Source organism: Diadema setosum, chromosome 20 (assembly GCF_964275005.1).
Source record: "Diadema setosum chromosome 20, eeDiaSeto1, whole genome shotgun sequence".
NCBI lineage: Eukaryota > Metazoa > Echinodermata > Echinoidea > Diadematoida > Diadematidae > Diadema > Diadema setosum.
In genome coordinates, this window is record NC_092704.1 from 6,087,785 (window position 1) to 6,106,534 (window position 18,750).

At 37.3% G+C, this 18,750-nt stretch overlaps 1 protein-coding gene across 1 annotated transcript in view; it reads left to right on the plus strand.

The window, feature by feature from the left end:
- LOC140243774 (polypeptide N-acetylgalactosaminyltransferase 13-like) overlaps positions 1 to 16,155 on the plus strand; it is a 33,063-nt gene extending 16,908 nt beyond the window's left edge. The window contains 9 exon segments of the mRNA XM_072323445.1: positions 2,684 to 2,850; positions 3,513 to 3,768; positions 5,551 to 5,667; positions 6,285 to 6,402; positions 10,588 to 10,688; positions 13,114 to 13,339; positions 14,053 to 14,142; positions 15,326 to 15,454; positions 16,006 to 16,155. Coding sequence (XP_072179546.1) covers positions 2,684 to 2,850; positions 3,513 to 3,768; positions 5,551 to 5,667; positions 6,285 to 6,402; positions 10,588 to 10,688; positions 13,114 to 13,339; positions 14,053 to 14,142; positions 15,326 to 15,454; positions 16,006 to 16,155 — 1,354 coding nt within the window.
- Positions 16,156 to 18,750: the final 2,595 nt, after the last annotated feature.

An 18,750-nucleotide genomic window follows, 5' to 3' on the forward strand; every position in this document is an offset into this window, starting at 1 on the left:
TGGCAGGTGAACATCGCCGCTAACCTGCTCTGGGGGTAGCGAGTCAATGTGCTCCGACAGGTTTTGTACAACACACCATCCACATTCAGTCCGATGAAATCACTCTCCCTTATTCCCGCAGGTGTCGAAACGTTTTCTGCGCTTATCATTTCCATGTCCATGCCTCTCTTCAGCGATATTTGTTTTGTTTATTCGCTTGTTTGTTTGTGAGACAATACCGTCGTGCTGGTGAGTCCATGTAATTGTCTGTTGGTTGACTCCGTGTACATGACATTGCCTGAAGTGACATGAAAGAGTTCGATCGGACCACGTGATCTGCGCGGTGTCGTAACATGCTGTGGGAAACGACAGTAGATTGAGCAACCAACTCGTTGTGCCTATATTCCTGGTATTAACTGATTAATTTGGTGGTTGAAATTTTCGACTCTGCAGTGTTGAACAATACACTGCATCAATTCTCTATCTCTACTTTTGAACACCTGATTAACATTCCTAAGGACAACCATATCAAAACTATATGGGCAGTGGACCAAGCAGGTTGCCATCATACGGGTAGTGGCAGAATTTGTTATGTTTTGGTTAAATCTGTGTGCCATTATCGCTAGATATTGAGAATACATCTATTTATCATATCACTGAAAGACAATGATAGGGAAAATACACGTACAGCTGTAAAAGATAACTCATCATAATATTTTCAACTTTCTAGCATACTGCAAGAGCACTTGACTTGTACCTCTTTTTGAGTAACCCTAAAAGGGCGGGCTAGGCGGGGGGTTGAATCAATCCCCCTCCACATTTTCCACGACCATTCTGCCGCGCGAAATTTTTTGACCGAGCCGCTCGCTGACTTTTTAGTCTCGCACATCTTATGACACCATTTTCGCGTTACGACGCTGCACGACCTTTTATACATGCTTGTCAGACCGAAAATGGCTCAAAAACGTGATTTTGTGTACAAAGTCTATGCAAATAGAGTTTTCTCACCTTATTCAAAAAGATATGATTATTTTCACTTTCAATGGCTGAAATCAATTGATTTTAGCATAATTATGCTTAAAATAGGTTCTGTAATAAATTTTGTGGAAAAAAAACGAAAAAAGGTCGAAAAACAATGAAATACATAAGAAATTCATAAAACAATAGAATACATAAGAAATTGACGTTGAAATCATTTTTTTTTCAAGTGCATTGTTAGAAATGCTACAAGGAACAATGGCACCAAAAATTGGGATGCCATTAGCTTTATTTTCTGAATAAGAGCAAAATTTATGATTTCACGCATATTAATTGATATAAAATATACAAAATGAAAAATTCAATTATTTCTTTAATAGTTTGGTAGATTACGCGACAAGTAATGTATCCGCGATCGACGGCCGAGACCTGGGGGGGGGGGGGGGGGTTGAATCAACCCTCTCCCGGCCACAGAACAGGCCAAAAGGCCCGGCCTGGTTAGGGTTAAGGCAGGAAGAATAATGTCAGAAACAAGTTGAAATAATCTTTTGAAGTAAAAAAAAGAAAAGACTGAATTGTATGGAAATCTCTTCTTCATACCGTTGCCGCACTGTGACATCTGAAACTGATTTAATCTGCTTATAAAGCGATGGTGGAATAAGGTTTTAACCATAACTGTAAATATTCATAACATTTGACGGAAATCCTCTGAATTCACTGAAGATATAACAACTACTTTTTTCTGCATTCAATGAACCCACATATGTGAAATTGAGCTCAAATTCCCTTAAAGGGATCGTACAATTTTGGTTGAGACCTACTTTCAGGTTTCTAACATTTTTTGGTGAGATAATAAGAAACCTCTTATGAAATATGAAAGAGCATGTAATTCTATGAGGAATTCAACGTTTATTTGATGAAAATTGGTTTTGAAATGGCCGAGATATCCAAAAAAGAACGATCCTAATAAAGTGTGGGACCACACTTTATTACGATCGCTTTGTTTTACTTTGTTTTTGGATGTTTCAGTCATTCCAAACCCGATTTTCATCAAATAAACTTTGAATTCCTCGTAAAATGGTATGCTCTGTACTATATCATACGTGTTATCTTGGTATCTCGCAAAAAGTTAAAAGCCCAATTCTCAACTCCACCAATACTGTACCTGTGTGCGATTTGAATGCAAAATGGAACAGAAATCTCCGTTGTGCACACTGTCCCAAGTCAATGGAACAGAACAGTAAGGGGTAAGGATGAGTGGGGCCGGAGCAAACCAAAGAAATTTTCTGACCTTGTCACTCATCCTTTCTTCCTATCGATTACTGGCCTACAGGTGTAAGACCATGGGGTACGCAAATTGTAAGGAGAATTCCACAAAATGTCAATTTTCATGACAAGCACACATTTCTTCTACGTGTTCCTGGCATACATTCAGTGAGGGTATCAATATTTCCCCTGCCTCCTGAAAGAGAGAAGGCAAGTGCTCTGTCATTATTCTTTAAAGATTGAAATAAGATATGCCGAATTCTCTTCGTATTTTCTTTATTATCGTTGTCCAGCAACTGTGGCATTACGAATAACATCTGCTGGTGTAGTGTTCTTATCCAGCGAGGTGGTATCGAAACTTTAAAAATTCATCATGTTCATAATCTCCGAGCGGATTGTCTCAATATTTCTCAAACTTCATTGACGTCGTCTACTGATGTCTTTGAATCCTCTCAATCAGGTGTAAGACCACGGGGTACGCAAACGACCTCCCGAGGACCAGTGTCATTATTTGCTTCACGGAGGAGTCGTGGTCGACGCTGCTCCGCACGGTGCACAGCGTGATCAATCGATCGCCTCCCGAGCTCATCGCCGAAGTGCTTCTCGTCGACGATTTCAGCCAACGAGGTGATTTATTAATTTTGTCTTTCTGTCGACTCTTCCTCTCATGCACGATTTAGAATTTCCCCCTCAGTATCACGCTATGTGGGCTTTTGTAGGTCCAAGCCTTGATTTCGGCACAAAGAAAATGATGATTGTTCATCCCCCATCTATCAATATGTCACTCTCCCCTAAACAGAGGCAAATACAAATGAACAACAAATAAAGCACAGGAAACAATCTGTAGCACACCACACACAATTCTCTAGTTATGATCGTGAGACGCCGAATTATGGAATTTTATATATTGACGTACAAAGGCGCATGACTGAAAAAAGTGTCTAATCGAACCTTTTAAGTTTATCTAATTGAAGTCCAGTAAAATCTGCGGATGTTTTGAATTCGACGGCAGAAGAACAGCAAGTAAGTAAACATATTACATAGTACAGAGTTGTACGTTCAAAGAGGTCGCTATACCACTGGCCACTGTCGTTATTACATCAATTGATCAGAAATCGTTTTTGGCCATAAAAGGGCCGCTACTTGATTTAATAAAAAGAAACAAGAAATAATCACATCATTTACACTATGTGCAGTATGACTACAGGTGGTAATCTGGTAAGCATGGAGATAATCTGGATGATCCGTTCCAGAAACCATTCTTTTCCCCCCTCCCCCTTCCTCCCCAGATTACCTGAAGGCGCCCCTAGACGAATACATGAAGCGCTTCCCTAAGGTTAGGATCATTCGCCTACCGAAGAGGGAAGGGCTGATCCGGGCCCGTCTCATCGGGGCCGACATCGCCCGGGGGCCCGTCCTCACCTTCCTCGACTCGCACGTCGAGTGCAACGTCGGCTGGCTGGAACCCCTGCTACAGCGTATCCATGACAACAGCTCCAATGTCGTCTGCCCGTCCATCGATTCCATCGACGCTCGCACATTCCAGTAAGTCAAGCCAGTCACTTTAGAATTTCAGTTCAGTTACAGTTAAGTTAAATGAAAATGTATTTCCCGTAAACAATAGTGTTATACATAAGTACATGATACAATGCGATCAATCTGAACAGTGCTGGAGGGCACATTTTTAGAAGTACAGTATGCCCTTAACATAATTGTGTATTATGATATGCGGTAATTAATACGAAATTATGATAGATTCATTTCATTCACTTAATGATGATCAAGATACAAGAAAAAAAAATAGGGACTACGATAGAGATACAGACAAAGACAAAGACAAAGACGGACATGGACATAGATGTAGACATTGATATTGGCGGGGACGTAATGAGCATGGACTTGCATAACAATAACAATAGGTAAACGGGACATAACAGACGCGTATAACAGTTGTTTCGATGAAGCGTTACTGTAGATTAAAAATGCCAGAATAATCACTAGGGGAAAAAAGCTTGATAAAAGAAATGTTTGTTTTTTAATGCAGAGAAACATTATCACACATCTTCACTGTACAAGAAATAAGTACTGAAAGCATACATACGGTATTGGTGTGTCGTGCACTTCACTTAACTCAACTACTAGATTATCGACCCAAACCATTACCATATTGTGATATGTTTGTGTACAAACCATTGTAAGCATGGTAAGAATCATGTGATCGCGCCTATATACCTGACTTTGAATCATGACGAATTAGGCGAGGACTATATTTACGTAAAGACGGCCAGATAATTTCAGCACACATCAAAGAAATCAGCTGATGATTTTACCACCTGACAAATTTTGAGGGCATTTCGTTTGGACGAGAATGCCAAGGATGGGGTACTATTCGTTAGGGCCCAATATCTCCGTACCTCTTCCCAGTTTCCGTTAACCTGTTCTTGTACTTGACAGCAAATGGCTAGGGGCAATTTTGATTTATCGAATTTTTCGTCCTATCGTCTCCGTCTGTCATGTATATGGTAACGCAGAATAAATGAATAAACAAAATAAAAACACCCTGCCTCACTCCAAACTCCTTCTTTGTCCAATAAAGCCAGCGGTCTGTCTTCATGCTGCCTCGAAGGGAAAGCGCTGATAGCTGCATATCGATATCTTTTGAGACATGAATCGATAATCATGACATGCTTGGCAGGCAATTATTTACCTCGTCGACAACTCGTCAGATTCATGTCTGCGCGCGAAAACCTTTTTCACCTCCTTCCTTTTTGCGGTGCAAGGAAATTATGACGATAATGCTGAAATGAAATGAAATGAAATGAAACGAAACGAAAGTGTAGTGCAGTGTAGTGTAGTGTAGTGTAGTGTAGTGTAGTGTAGTGTAGTGTAGTGTAGTGTAGAAGCGCATGATCATTATTCTGGAAGGGAGGACGGTGGAGGAATTCAACAAGATGCAATTTGAATATCAGACGGATAGTTTACTTAAAAATCTGTAAGGATATTTCCTTTATACATTCGACAAAGACTTGAATTTGTATATTAGATTTGTAGTTAGAACACTTTTGAGGTTTAGAGATGTGCAGGTGTATCAAGATGAGGCGTTGCCGTCGTAGATAATTGGCCTAGTGTCGGAGTGCAAAATTCTACTCCTATTGTACGTAATCGAGACATTCGTACAAAGTATTATTACAGGGAAGTTTCTTGAAGACACAGCAGTGCCATTGTCTTATCGAGTGAATGGTAGAATATGGTAGAATGGTGAGTGGTAGGTTATCTTTGTAACATATGTTGTGAATTTTTACTCCATTTTTGTCATGGTTCGTGCAGGTACACCAGTTCAGGCCAGGGTCTCATAGGCGCCTTTAACTGGGAGATGAAGTTCACGTGGAATCCTGTCCCGGACTACGAATTAAGGAGAAGAAAAGACACCACGTGGCCCATCAGGTAAGGATAAAAAGTGAACAAATTCACAGGAGGCAAACCGTCTCGTTCCATGTACAATGAGGGCAAAAGTTGAAACAAAGTAACAAGGAATTTATGCCTCGAATAATTTGACATGTCACATGAACACGCAATTCGACTAAATGAAATCAAGTTTAGATAATTATACAAGATTTTCGATTGTTTCAATAGCAATAATGTTTAGAAAATCGTTATATTGATAATCATGATAATGATGGTAATAACGATGATTATGATGATGATGATCATCATAATCATAATAATGATCAAGATAATCAGCATCCACTGAGTGGATGACTACAGCTTTGGAACCTTCAAAATGTATACCTTTATGAGATGACACATCATCATTTGTTTTTTCTACTCTAGATTACCGTGACTGAATTAAGAATAGCGACTGATTACCAACATATGCATGTTAGCACTGATTACTGCTAAAGATGAATTACATGTTATGACAAAGCAGAGGGGGAGAACATGGATACTGGGACGATTTCCGAACTTTTTTGTTTTGTTTTATTTTAACTATTTTTATTTATTATTATTTTTTTAAATAAAGATACTTTATGTAAATGTATAAAACGCTCATCCCTTTTCAGATCTCCAGCAATGGCGGGAGGACTGTTCTCCATTGACAAGGCTTTCTTCTACAAACTGGGCACCTACGACCCGGGCTTTGACATCTGGGGAGCGGAGAATCTCGAATTATCCTTTAAGGTGAGAACGAAGTATTGTAAGAAGGTATACTGCTCGCTATCTTTTAAAGGGAAATGAGTCCTTCACTTTCTCTTCCTTCTGCGCCTAAAGCACTCTGCAGAGTGGATTTGGCGCTATATAAATCATATCAATTATTATTATTATCAATTATAAACGTGGATTGAGTGAATGCGGAAATATTGGTAGGACGCATCAGTGAAGTTTTAGGAATATCGAGACAACCCGTTTTAATGTATGTATTCATAAAGTTTCGCTGGATAAGAAGACTTCAACAAGGCAGGATATTACAGTTGGACAACGATGCAAAGAAAATATAACAATTGTAAGGAGAATTCCACAAAATGTCAATTTTCATGACAAGCACACATTTCTTCTACGTGTTCCTGGCATATATTATGGTGAGGGTATTATCATTTCCCCTGCCTCCTGAAAGAGAGAAGGCAAGTGCTCTGTCATTATTCTTTAAAGACTGAAATAAGATAATGTCGAATTCTCCTCGTATTTTCTTTATTTCGTTGCCCAACTGTGGCATCACAAATAACAGCTGCTGGTGTAGTGTTCTTATCCAGCGAGGTGGTATCGAAACTTTAAAAATTCATCATGTTCATAATCTCCGAACAGATTGTCTCAATATTTCTCAAACTTCATTGACGTCGTCTACTGATGTCTTTGAATTCTCTCAATCCACATTTATATCTTGGTTTTATTCTACTTTATAAGGTTTATCCTTGTTTCCATAGAACATGAAAGGTCGGCTGTAGAGTCCGTACTCCGTAGTGTAAATTCATGCTACGATCATGGAGCTACCCGTTGTAGCTCCATGGTACGATAGATCATTCTGTTCGAAACGAACACGTCGTCAGGTTTCCACGATGATTTCGTGTTTGTGTACTCTACAGAGACGCCAAACGCAGGTTATGTGGCGTAAGTAATTTGATAATGCATTTATACGTACATCCCCATGCAGTTTTTATGTGCAGAATTCAATGCTGCGCTGACTGTTGTGTTCGGTTGTCATGGTTACCACGAACCGGGAACCGTCGTGTTGCATTCACGCTCGCTATACTTCCAGGAAAATAGACTGAAAAGTTAATGCGGATTCATGCTTCTACTCATGTTGGGTATTATTTGTACAACATTTGAAGGCAGATGCAAGATGCTGTGTAGTCTGAATGTAATATCCTGTTTACAGCTCGATGGAAGTACATGTACGTACATGTATATGAAAGATATATATAATATATATAATATATATATATGAAAAATATGAAAATAGCCCGCCGAAATCGATCTGTCTGTTTGGCGTACTCGATGAGAGCAGATCCAGCCTTCGCGGTACAGGGGAGCTACAGACTGCAAACCTTGCTTCTAATGGGACTTCTTTCGAATATGAAATAGTTGCGCATGTCTGTTTCGTCGACAAGTGAGGCGTGTATCATGACTGTATACGATGTACGCCAATAGCCTCGATCTCCCTGCTGGAAAGAACACAGTGTCCAACAGTGTGAAACACAATGTGAAACACAGTGTGAAAAACCTTGTGAAATATCTTCACACTGTAAAAATCGCAAGATTTAACATTGTCAACACAGTGTGAATCATCAATACACAGTGTGAATCATCAATTCTCAGTGTGAAACAGAACATTACACAGTGAACACTTTGTGAAATACCACACCACAGCGTGAAATCACCTTCACACTGTTAAATTCAAGTGTTTTCACATGGTTGACTATGTGAACACAATATTAACACACTGTGGAATACTGTTCTTTCTAGCAGTGCTTGGCAGTGTAGGCTGCCAAGTGTATGCGTTTTTTTTTTCCTCTGAAGAAACAAAACTTGTCATGAAATTATACTAAGTATATAGCCCTTTAAAAGCAAAACAAAGCCTTGATTTTCTATTTCCCCTTTGCAAGTGAACTGATAGTCTGAACGTAGGTCCGTAACTACGGTAGCAGTGTAGAAAAATGACGCGGAATGACGCTATCATGGCTATAGGCCTATATAAATTCTAAAGATGAGAACATTTTCGCTTGTATAGGCCTACGTGCATGTAACCGTTTGATCGTGATCACAAACATGAGAAATAATAACAGGATGTCGCAAATCAACTCGAATTTTCTCAGCTGCGAGGAAAGATTCATTAACACAGTGGTATTTGTCATGTTCTTAGTTTTTTTTTGTTTTTTTTTTTGCTCCAAAATGTACCATTTGTTTTTTATTACTAACAGTAGTGCTTGTAAAGGCACAGCTCACCATACAACAAATTGTAATGCAGATGTTATGGTGGCTAATAATGTATATGAGTGGATATTTCTTTATTTGGCCGAAGAATATACTTCCTTTTATCAAAGTCTTTTTTTTTTTCTAAATCACAAATACTTATTTCGTCTGTTAAACACCATACACGATGGCAATGTGCACATCAGTAACGACTTCAAAACATGTTTACGCTCTAAATGAATCTCACGTGGAGGCATATTCTCAAGGTGTTGAAGAGATTGCAGTGTTCGGGGAGACTGCAGCAAAGCTATGTTTTTCTCTCGAGTCCCAATGATGAACTTTGTTCTATCTTTTTTCCTTTTCTTTTATGCCTTAATACTCAGATAGCACAGCCTTGAATTAATGATCATTAACTGTCATTCAATGAGCAAAGCAGGTGGTAAGTCCAAAATGACTCCGCTCGTTGTTGGCAGAGTCAATTGTGGTAACTTTGTTGTAATAGGAAAGATGAAGCAAAATGACACTTGAAAAAGAAGGGAAATTTATGTTTCATTAACAGTTACATTGCAGAAGGGGGATGGTCAGTCATTGTCTAATGATGATGATAATAGTGATGATGATGATGATGATGATGATGATGATGATGATGATGATGATGATGATGATAAATATCAGAAATAGTAGTAGGATCAATAGAAGTGAATTTATAATGCTTATGATATCAGTCATAACACTAGTAGTAATATTGATGATGATTACAAGGATTGATGATAATAATAATGAAAATGATGGTAAGAATAACAATCGTTTTATCGCTCTATAAAATAACCTATAGTAATACTTAAAAAGACAATAATGGTGAAAAATGGTAATAAAGATGATAACACTGGTCTCATTTTACTCAAGATAGCGTCTCTAGTGAAAGTAAAGAATTCCCAGAGAGCCCTATCATTATTGATTTGATTTACAGGTTATTAGTATAAACAATATTGGCCTTTGCTTTGCACCTACTATAGCAGAGCAAGATTGATCCTTTTCAGCTGATTTATCTTATCTTTTTAAAGCTTGAAACATGCTTACGCTATTTGTTTCCGTGTCCCCACGGACACTTCATAAACCTCTCCTATGGAGCTATTCCCATATCATCTGGGTCATTATTGAAAACATTCCTGAATTATTCCACGACCGGACTTCGCATAATCAAATTATGTCATCACACAATCAGCCCAGGGTTTCGTAGACATATCATTACGAGGCCACCGAGTACGGCACAGTTCCGCTCTCATTGCTCTCGCCTATGTGCGGTTTGTGGCATCAAAATTCATAGCTTCGACAAGCAAAAAGTTAAAAAGATAACAAAAAATTCAGGCCTTGTACAAGTAGTGAAGGAAATTGACTGTCAAATCGAAAATTGATAACTTCCCACATATCTGCGTATTGCGACACACACAAAGAGATTTCGAAATGCTAACTCTGTATACACTTTTAAAGTATAGGGGCTAATGCTGAAGACATATCTTTTTGAGGCTTATTGATTTCATGTAATTTTAAATGTAAAAATGTTATTTTTTCATCTCTCTTTTCTAACCTCTTTTTTCAATCGCTAAGAGATCTTTGCCAAAGGCGATATAGAACTCATTATTATCAATCTTATTAATATCGTTGTTATTCTTATTATCATATCAGAAGCTAAAATCATCATTTTTTATTCTTGAGAGGCATCACAATCTGAACTTAAACTAATTAAACTTTAAATGCTCTGTGCCACTTAAAAGTACACCAATGGTCATGATAGTTGCAATTCCAAATCATGCCATATACATAGTAGAGTATGATTATGTAGACATAACTGTGTGTGCGTATAAACGTAATGATGAATGCACATAATTATGATTGGCACATGTATTTTATGCCCTTTTTTCCCCGCCTTTTTCTTCCCTAATCTTCCCTGCCTCGCAGACATGGATGTGCGGGGGTACGCTGGAGATTATCCCGTGTTCCAGAGTGGCGCACATCTTCAGAAAACAGCAGCCGTACAAGTTCCCGGACGGAAATATCAAGTGAGTGATATCCTATAGGCTGTCAAAATCAATTTGGGGATGTCGTGTTACAATTGGGTCGTTTGTGTGTGTGTGTGTGTGTGTGTGTGTGTGTGTGTGTGTGTGTGTGTGTGTGTGTGTGTGTGTGCGTCTGTGCGTCTGTGAACTTTGCTTTGGCAATGGGCTTTGGATTGCAGAATCTATCTGAAGGGAACGATACCGTATAGGATACTCATAATTAACGTAATGTCCATCAGTTTAAGGACTCCCCATAAATGTACTATTATGTCAAGGGTATGTAGCACAATACGTATCATTACTTAACATCTTATTGACTGTCATGTTCTTAAATCTCACAGTTAATAAAGATGTTAATAAGATGTATTAGGCAAGTGACAGATAACCCCATGACACCATGTTATGTGAAGATTAAACGAATATGTTTAGCAAGTAATATATATGTATATATATATAGATATATAAACATTGTATACTAGTATATATATATATATATAATTATATGCAATCCTATCTATACCAAGGGTATGATTGTAATCTGGATTTCCATTGATTTATTAAGCTAGATAAATGTGGACTCAATTCATGCTTCTGTTTACACTCAACACATATCCATTCATTCATCAATATTTCCAATATAGATGCAGTGGCAATAAGATACACAAAAAGTTACTCCAAATCATGTACAACATTCATATAAATCGATTGTTATTCAAAAAAGGAAATGCTGTAAACTGAAGTGCAATAGATGTTGTGACTTTTATGACAATACGGAATCAAAATTGTTGAAAATTCCATTCAATCCAATTCAATTTTTCATTTAATTTTTCGACAAGAACATATAGGCATCACTTTTTTTGGGGGTAACAGAAAATAAGGTGCGTAAATCTCTGTAGAATGAAAAGAGTGTACAACAATGTAGCACCTTACGATAATTATACATTATCATAAAATGGAGGGGACTGCTAAAAAGTAAGGCCTTTCATAATAACTGTGCAGATAGTTATGTGACAAGACTTTTCGAAATGTCATTCAAATTTAATTTAAGAAAATTAAATTTACCCAGTCATGTCACTTGAATGCCGCTGTTATTGTCGTCTGCACATGCCTATGATATTCCATATCCCATGGCAACCCGTGGCGGGAGATCAATTTTTCAAACCACATCACGTCATGTTAAAGGAATGGCATCACCGCCACCTCTCGCCTGCCATAATTCGCAGGACTTGTGGGAGATCAGATTATGTTTAAAACACCAGATATACATCAGATAGCGGATAGCGGAACGATTACCATTTATAATAACTGAAACAGTTGGCGACGAACAACGCTCACTGCTGTGATAAGCAGTACTAATCAGTCGTGATCATCAAAAGATTTATCCCCTCCCCCCCCCAAAAAAATATATATATATTCATGTGTTTCACAAACTTTCATCAAAGAAGATATTGCAAACATTACACGATGTATTTCAACACAAACAAACAATACGAAAATGTATGCCATTTTTAAAGACTATTTTGCAGATATAGAACAATAAGAATGATATCTTTTTGTCTAATTTTGTTAATCAAACACTCCTTATAGAGCAACAAGTTAACGGAAACTTCGTTTAATAGAGGTTAATTTTTAGCAGCTTTGTTGGAATCCTTAAAAAACCTAGAATGAGTCCAGCTGCCTTTAAACGAGTAAAATTTCATCATGAAATGAGACCTTGCACAAATTTGCTCATGCTCCGTCGCCCACCATGTTGACTCCGAGAAAAGTTACATCTCTGCGGACTCGTGATTTACTGGCACGCTCCGAGTTTCTCGAATCTCTCCCAAGATAGGGCGTTTATTAGTTTAAAGATATTGGCCTTTAGGATGACATTTCACGTTGATGAAAATCTACATGAGGTTGAAATACAACCCATCGCTGTGTGAAAGACGCACAAGAAAATATTCCAGATATACATTTTTCTTCTAATTTTGATATATACAGCGCTAACGTCACCGTTTGCATTATAATTACCAGATAAAATTCCTCGCCTCCCTTAAAGAAAGAAAAAAAAAATTGTATTCCAGAGCGAAATGATGGTAAGGGCAGCAATGGAATTGTAATAAATTGAGGTGTTATTCAATCCATTAGATAGAATAAGTTGTAGTACATACCCATATCTATATTTTAACATACCGGTAGTGTATATAAAGTTCGCTAGCCTTCGATTCTAAAGTGAAATTTGAGTGCACTTCCGTCACATAAAGTGTCGTTTTTAATGTGTTTATAGGAAACATTATGGACTTTCAGGAGGTAGATTAATCTCTATATTATGACATTTGTGCGAGCAGTTCTTCTGTCTCGTTTGCAATTAACGAAGTATAAACATGATAAAAATGAAAGCAGAATTCTAAATATCGCTCTTTCGTGTCTTTTTCCCTGCTTCTAGCACGTTCATGCGTAACACAATGCGTTTGGTAGAGGTGTGGGTAGACCAACCTTACCGTGACATCTTCTACTCCCTCAAGCCGCAGCTCATGGGGAAGGAGTTTGGCGACATCTCGGACCGGGTGAAGCTGCGAGAAGACCTCCATTGTCACGACTTCAAATGGTTTCTCAACAACGTCTTTCCCGCCCTCAACGTACCAAACTCCAAGTCACATGCTAGAGGAGAGGTAGGTATACCACTGTCTTCCCATTGCAGTTCAATAAAGTCAATGTCAGAACGCGCCTTTTCAAAGATAGAAACTCGGTAGAGAAAGAGAGACTGATTAAACCATATCGTGAATGAGACCACTGAAGCTCTTTCGGTATCTATAATACGTGTACAGAAAAGTAAGTAATAAAAACAAAGATGACAAGGGAATGATATAATACATATCGGCATACTACAAAAAAAAGGGCGGAAGTGTGTATAGTTTAAGGGATACTGACTGTTTGATAAAGAAATCAAAACGGGACTAGGGGAATAACAATATTTACGCATGTTATCTTAATTGCTATAGGCAGTTAGAAATAAAGATGGATTTTTTGTGCTTATCAATCTAACTTGTATCGTGAAATTGATACGAATTCATTGGAGGAAAACAGTGAACTGCTTACTGTAAAACTTGGGAAATACGTATGTGTACGATCATAATTTATGTAAGATTGAATTGAATTGAATTGAATTGACTTGAATTGAATTGAACTGAATTGAATTGAATTGAACTGAATGGATTTTATAACATCATTGTTCAATCTTTAAATGCCAGGTTTGCAAAAGTGACTTCATCACGTAAGGTACCTTACAACATAAAAAAAAAAATGGAATAAATGTCATGCATATGTTATTTTCTGCATTACGAAGTCCATGTTGAATTTTGTTTCTTTGCACTTGGCACTCTAGCTGAGAAATTTGGGACTAGGAGTGTGTCTGGACACGATGGGAAAAGGAACCATGGCTGTGTACCCCTGTCACGGAGAGGGTAACAACCAGGTAAGCAAGTTTGCTGCTTTTTGCAAGAATCAACATCAGTGACGCGACTGGATAAAATGAATTTCAAACTGTATGCCTCACTCTCTCCCATTTCCTTTTTTTTTATCATGGAATGTATTTGAGTGACATTGTCATATTAGATGTAATGATTATTGTTAACAGGATAGTTTGACATCGGTTAAGGTGAGGATTCAGCTTTTTTTGCGAGATACTTAGAAACTACTTTATGAAATGTGAAGGAGCATTTATTCTTAAAGAGGAATTCAAAGTTTGATGAAAATAAGTTTTGAAATGGCTGAGATATCCAAAACCAATGTAAATCAAAGCGATCCCTATAAAAGAAGGGTCCCACCTTTTATTAGGATTGCTCTAGTTTGGATATTTAAGCCATTTCAAAACCAATTTTCTTCAAATAATCTTTGAATTCCTCTCAGAATTATGTGCTCTCTCTTATTTCATAATGTGTTTCTCATTGTCTCAAAAAATCATCTTCAAACAACGTTGGAAACCTGAAACCCAGTCTCAACTGAAACTGATGTATTAACATTCTTGCTCTGATCTTTAAACTAATGATATACACACCCATGCACAATCACATATACCGCAGTTTGAAGAAAAAAAAATCAAATCCATCACAATATATTTCATAATTTCATTTTCATTTTCTGTGCCAAAGACGCTTTCATTTCTTATCAGTCGATGTCAGTCGTTAAGTGGTGGTGGTGATGACAATGTGTCAAATGTTTGAACTTACAACGAAGAATGATTAAAAAAAATATAAATAAAAACTGCCGGAAGGAGAGACAAGTAGTTACATATGCCAGAAGATGACTAAACTATGTGTTGTAATAAACATTCCTGGCTAGTTTGGTTTTCGGGAAGTAATGTTGTGACGATTTCAGGTTGAACAAAAACTCATGTATCATCCAGGTTACTTTCATTTATCATTTACATGCTTCAGTGTTTTTAATAATATGTCTAGTTCTTTCGTGATTTGTGCTGTTTCTTATTGTTAATATTTCTATGATTATTGTTACCATTTGATATTATCATTACTACCATTATAATCGTCGTCATCATCATCATCATCACTATTTTCGTAATAGTTGTTGTTACTGTGAGTTTTATTTTTTTTGTAAGTTTGCTTTTGTTTTTGTTTTGTTTGTTGTTTTTTCTACCGAAGGCCTTCAGTCTAGGCTGGGATAACCACCTGTACCACAAGAATCGATGTATATCTCTGATGAGGGGACAAGTACAACTTACCATTCGAGCCTGCAAACAGTCTCCTAATCTACGATTCCAACACACCAAGGTAGCTAGCATGCCGTGGCGCTCTTTTTACTTTCTGTTATTCCTTCCATCCCGTCCGTGTTGTTGCTGTTGTCCTTTTTCGGGGATTCACGCTTAGGAGGGCCGACGCTTTATAGAAGTCTCCTCCGAAGGACCGATAGGCAATGGGGATAAAGTGTTTTACCCATAGGAGGACACTTGGACTCGAACCAGCGACCTCGTGATTGATATGATAGTCTTGTCCACTCAACCACACACATCTCCTCGTCCATGTCTCCTATTGTCAGATACAGTAGAGAAGGACAAAGGATAAATTGATGATTCAATGAAAATTTTTTGATTTATAAAATGACCTTATGGGCATCTGATTGTAAATCTTAATATTTCATTCAAACGTTGAATTCGAATCTAGCGTCATGTTATAACGCAATAAATCCGTAGTCACAATTATGTTCCCCCTAAAAAAGAAAAAAAAAATGTATGACAAAAGAACATTTTGTTTTCATGAACGAAAGATAATGTGTGACCCTTGACCTCTGACCTACACCTTGCTTTCCCTTTCACACTAAACAGGGTCAGACAATGATGGACCTATCCACGGGAAAGTGTCTGGATGTTCACCCGGATGGAACACGCGTGATTCTACATCACTGTGACGGCAGCATGAAACAAAAGTGGCAGTTCAGCTATTACTTCAACCGCAGTGGTACGCTTCTACCATAGCGTCTCTGCATTCAGCATCCTTTTCACTCAAAAACATTGACCTCTAAAGTGGAACTGAACTCCATCATTTAGATGGCTATCAATAAAGAACTAGATTGTCTATCAATAATTTAGTAACTATAACCCCTCAGAAATCATCAGGACTACATCTATACACCTCTAAAATAACTCGACCTCCAATTACCTTAATAGAAGTCATATACAAACTTATGATAGTGAATGCTTGTGTGCCAGTGAGTTTGAAGCAAATTTAAGATCCATTGGGTGATGACATCGATAGTTCATGTGATATGTATTCGTGTTCGTGGCGATTAACACTCTTTAGTGAAAAAGAAATGTACAACTTACAAAGTTGTTCATCATAACTATATATTAATATATATAACATACATATATATATATATATATATATATATTTTTTTTTTTTTTTTTTTTTTTTTTTGGGGGGGGGGGGGTTCTTATTTTCATAAACTGCAATTTGTCCCTTCGTTTGATTTTACGGTATTTCTCAAGGACGCGTTCATACATGGATATAATTTTCGCTGTAAACTCCACTGATTACAATCAGTCATGGCATGTCCGTTGATGAGATATGAAGACAGTACTTGGCCTAGTTATATCTGTTTTATTCATTGCCTGTAAATATCCTACCGCTTTTGCTGCAAAGGATATTGAAGATCGATTGGCTTCATTCAAGCGCACACGATCAGCTCTGATTTCATTTGACGAGGGAGATTAGCTGGTCGAAGAGAAAATAAGTTAGAAGTTAGGAGAAGAGGAGGGTGAGGGCGAGGAGGAGGGAGGAATACCGGTACAAAAGTATCCGTCTATCACAAGAAGTGCTTGTTATGCGTAGGTCAATAAGGACTAGTAGAGTGGACTCCCGTTATAACGAAGTCCTCGGGACCGGCAGTTTTCTTTCGTTATATCAAAATTTCGTCATAACCGAACAAAATAAACATAGTGCGGATAATGTGGAGGTCTGAATTTTTACTTCGTTGTAACCAGAATTTCGTTATAACTGTGTTCGTTAAAACGGGAGAGCACTGTACAGAGTTAGATACAAATGTAAATGTGTTTTTTTTTTTTTGTGTGTGTGTGTGTGTGTGTGTGTGTGTGTGTGCAGAGATGAAAAGATTGCTGTTAGAAAGCCTTACCAAAGGGAATTGGTGACAAAAATATATATTTCCCCCAATTAACCTTGCATCGCTTCCATTGGGACTACAGACTATTGACCACGAATGATAAAAATATGACAATTATGATATCAATTTTATTTAAAGATGGGAGGTAGTAGCCTCGCTACACATGAGAGATATGTTTCCATTTTTACGGAATATGTCGCTCATTGTTAGCATAGAATTTGTCGTCTTAAAGCTATGCTTTCACTCAGTTAATTCTATTTAAGTTAAACCACTGTTGATTGGATTTTAGACTGCACATCTTTGAAACGTCGGAAAAATCTTGTTTCAACGGAGCAGGAAAACGTCACTAGAAAGCAAACAAATATTTCAACAAAAGTAATATACAAGTTGAAAGTGACGTCGCACTCCTTTGAAATTATAGAAAAAAAAATCTTATGATCATTCAAAATTAGAACACACCAGAGTGCCTGTATCCTGAGTGTGAACACTTCAAAAGTAGGAATATTATCTTACCAATAGAACATTTATGGCAGTGAGTTGTTGTTTTTATGTGTGTGTTTACCACAATCACATATTTAACATCATAATATCATCGCGAATGATATCAATTTACAGTGTAGGACCTATGTGACCTAGAGAATATGTTATGAATGAACAAAATGTACTTGATTGTATAACAAGTTCAATGTTCACATTGGTGCAATGAACCGAAGCTGTAATATTTTTGTGTGTTTTACAAGTGATATATTTTCACTTGTCAGTTTATGAGTATACGTGTGTTTTCTTTTACTCGTGTGTAATTGATCCTAACTGGATATACTATGTAATATTTTGTTTGTTAGGTGAGTAACTTATTCCTTTGTCCTATTTGTTGACTAATAACATTCTTTCTAACACGGACAAGAGTTTTCATTATGTTGCATTGTAAGTTTGTTGAACTATTTTTGCCAATATTAGTGCAATTTTAGATGATCAAGAAATTTGAAATAGCTTAAGTACATGTAATTATTCAAAACGGCAATGAAACCGTTTTTCTTAATCGTACGCATGCAGTACTGTTGTTGTTGCTTTTCACATTGCTCCTATCATTAAAAAGTGGGAGTGATTGGGAAGCGTTATTCAAATTCAATGTGCTTATGATAGCTGCCATATGTACAAAGATACTAATGTTAAAATGCCTATCTAGTTATTTCTTTTTAAGCAACTATCTCAAAATGAATTCGAGTCCATGAAAACGGTTCACTCATTATGCACGAAATATCATTGTTGTACTTGTAATTCAAATACAAGTAGTACAAGTTGATTTTTGCTCACAAGTGCACTTTTCCACATGGGTGTGTGAAAACGTCATTGACGGGATAAACTTACTGTATCAGTTAAGTGTATAGTAGTAAATGTATTATATTTGTTTCTTTTCTAAAAATATGATGAGTATTTAAAAGTTTGGCGC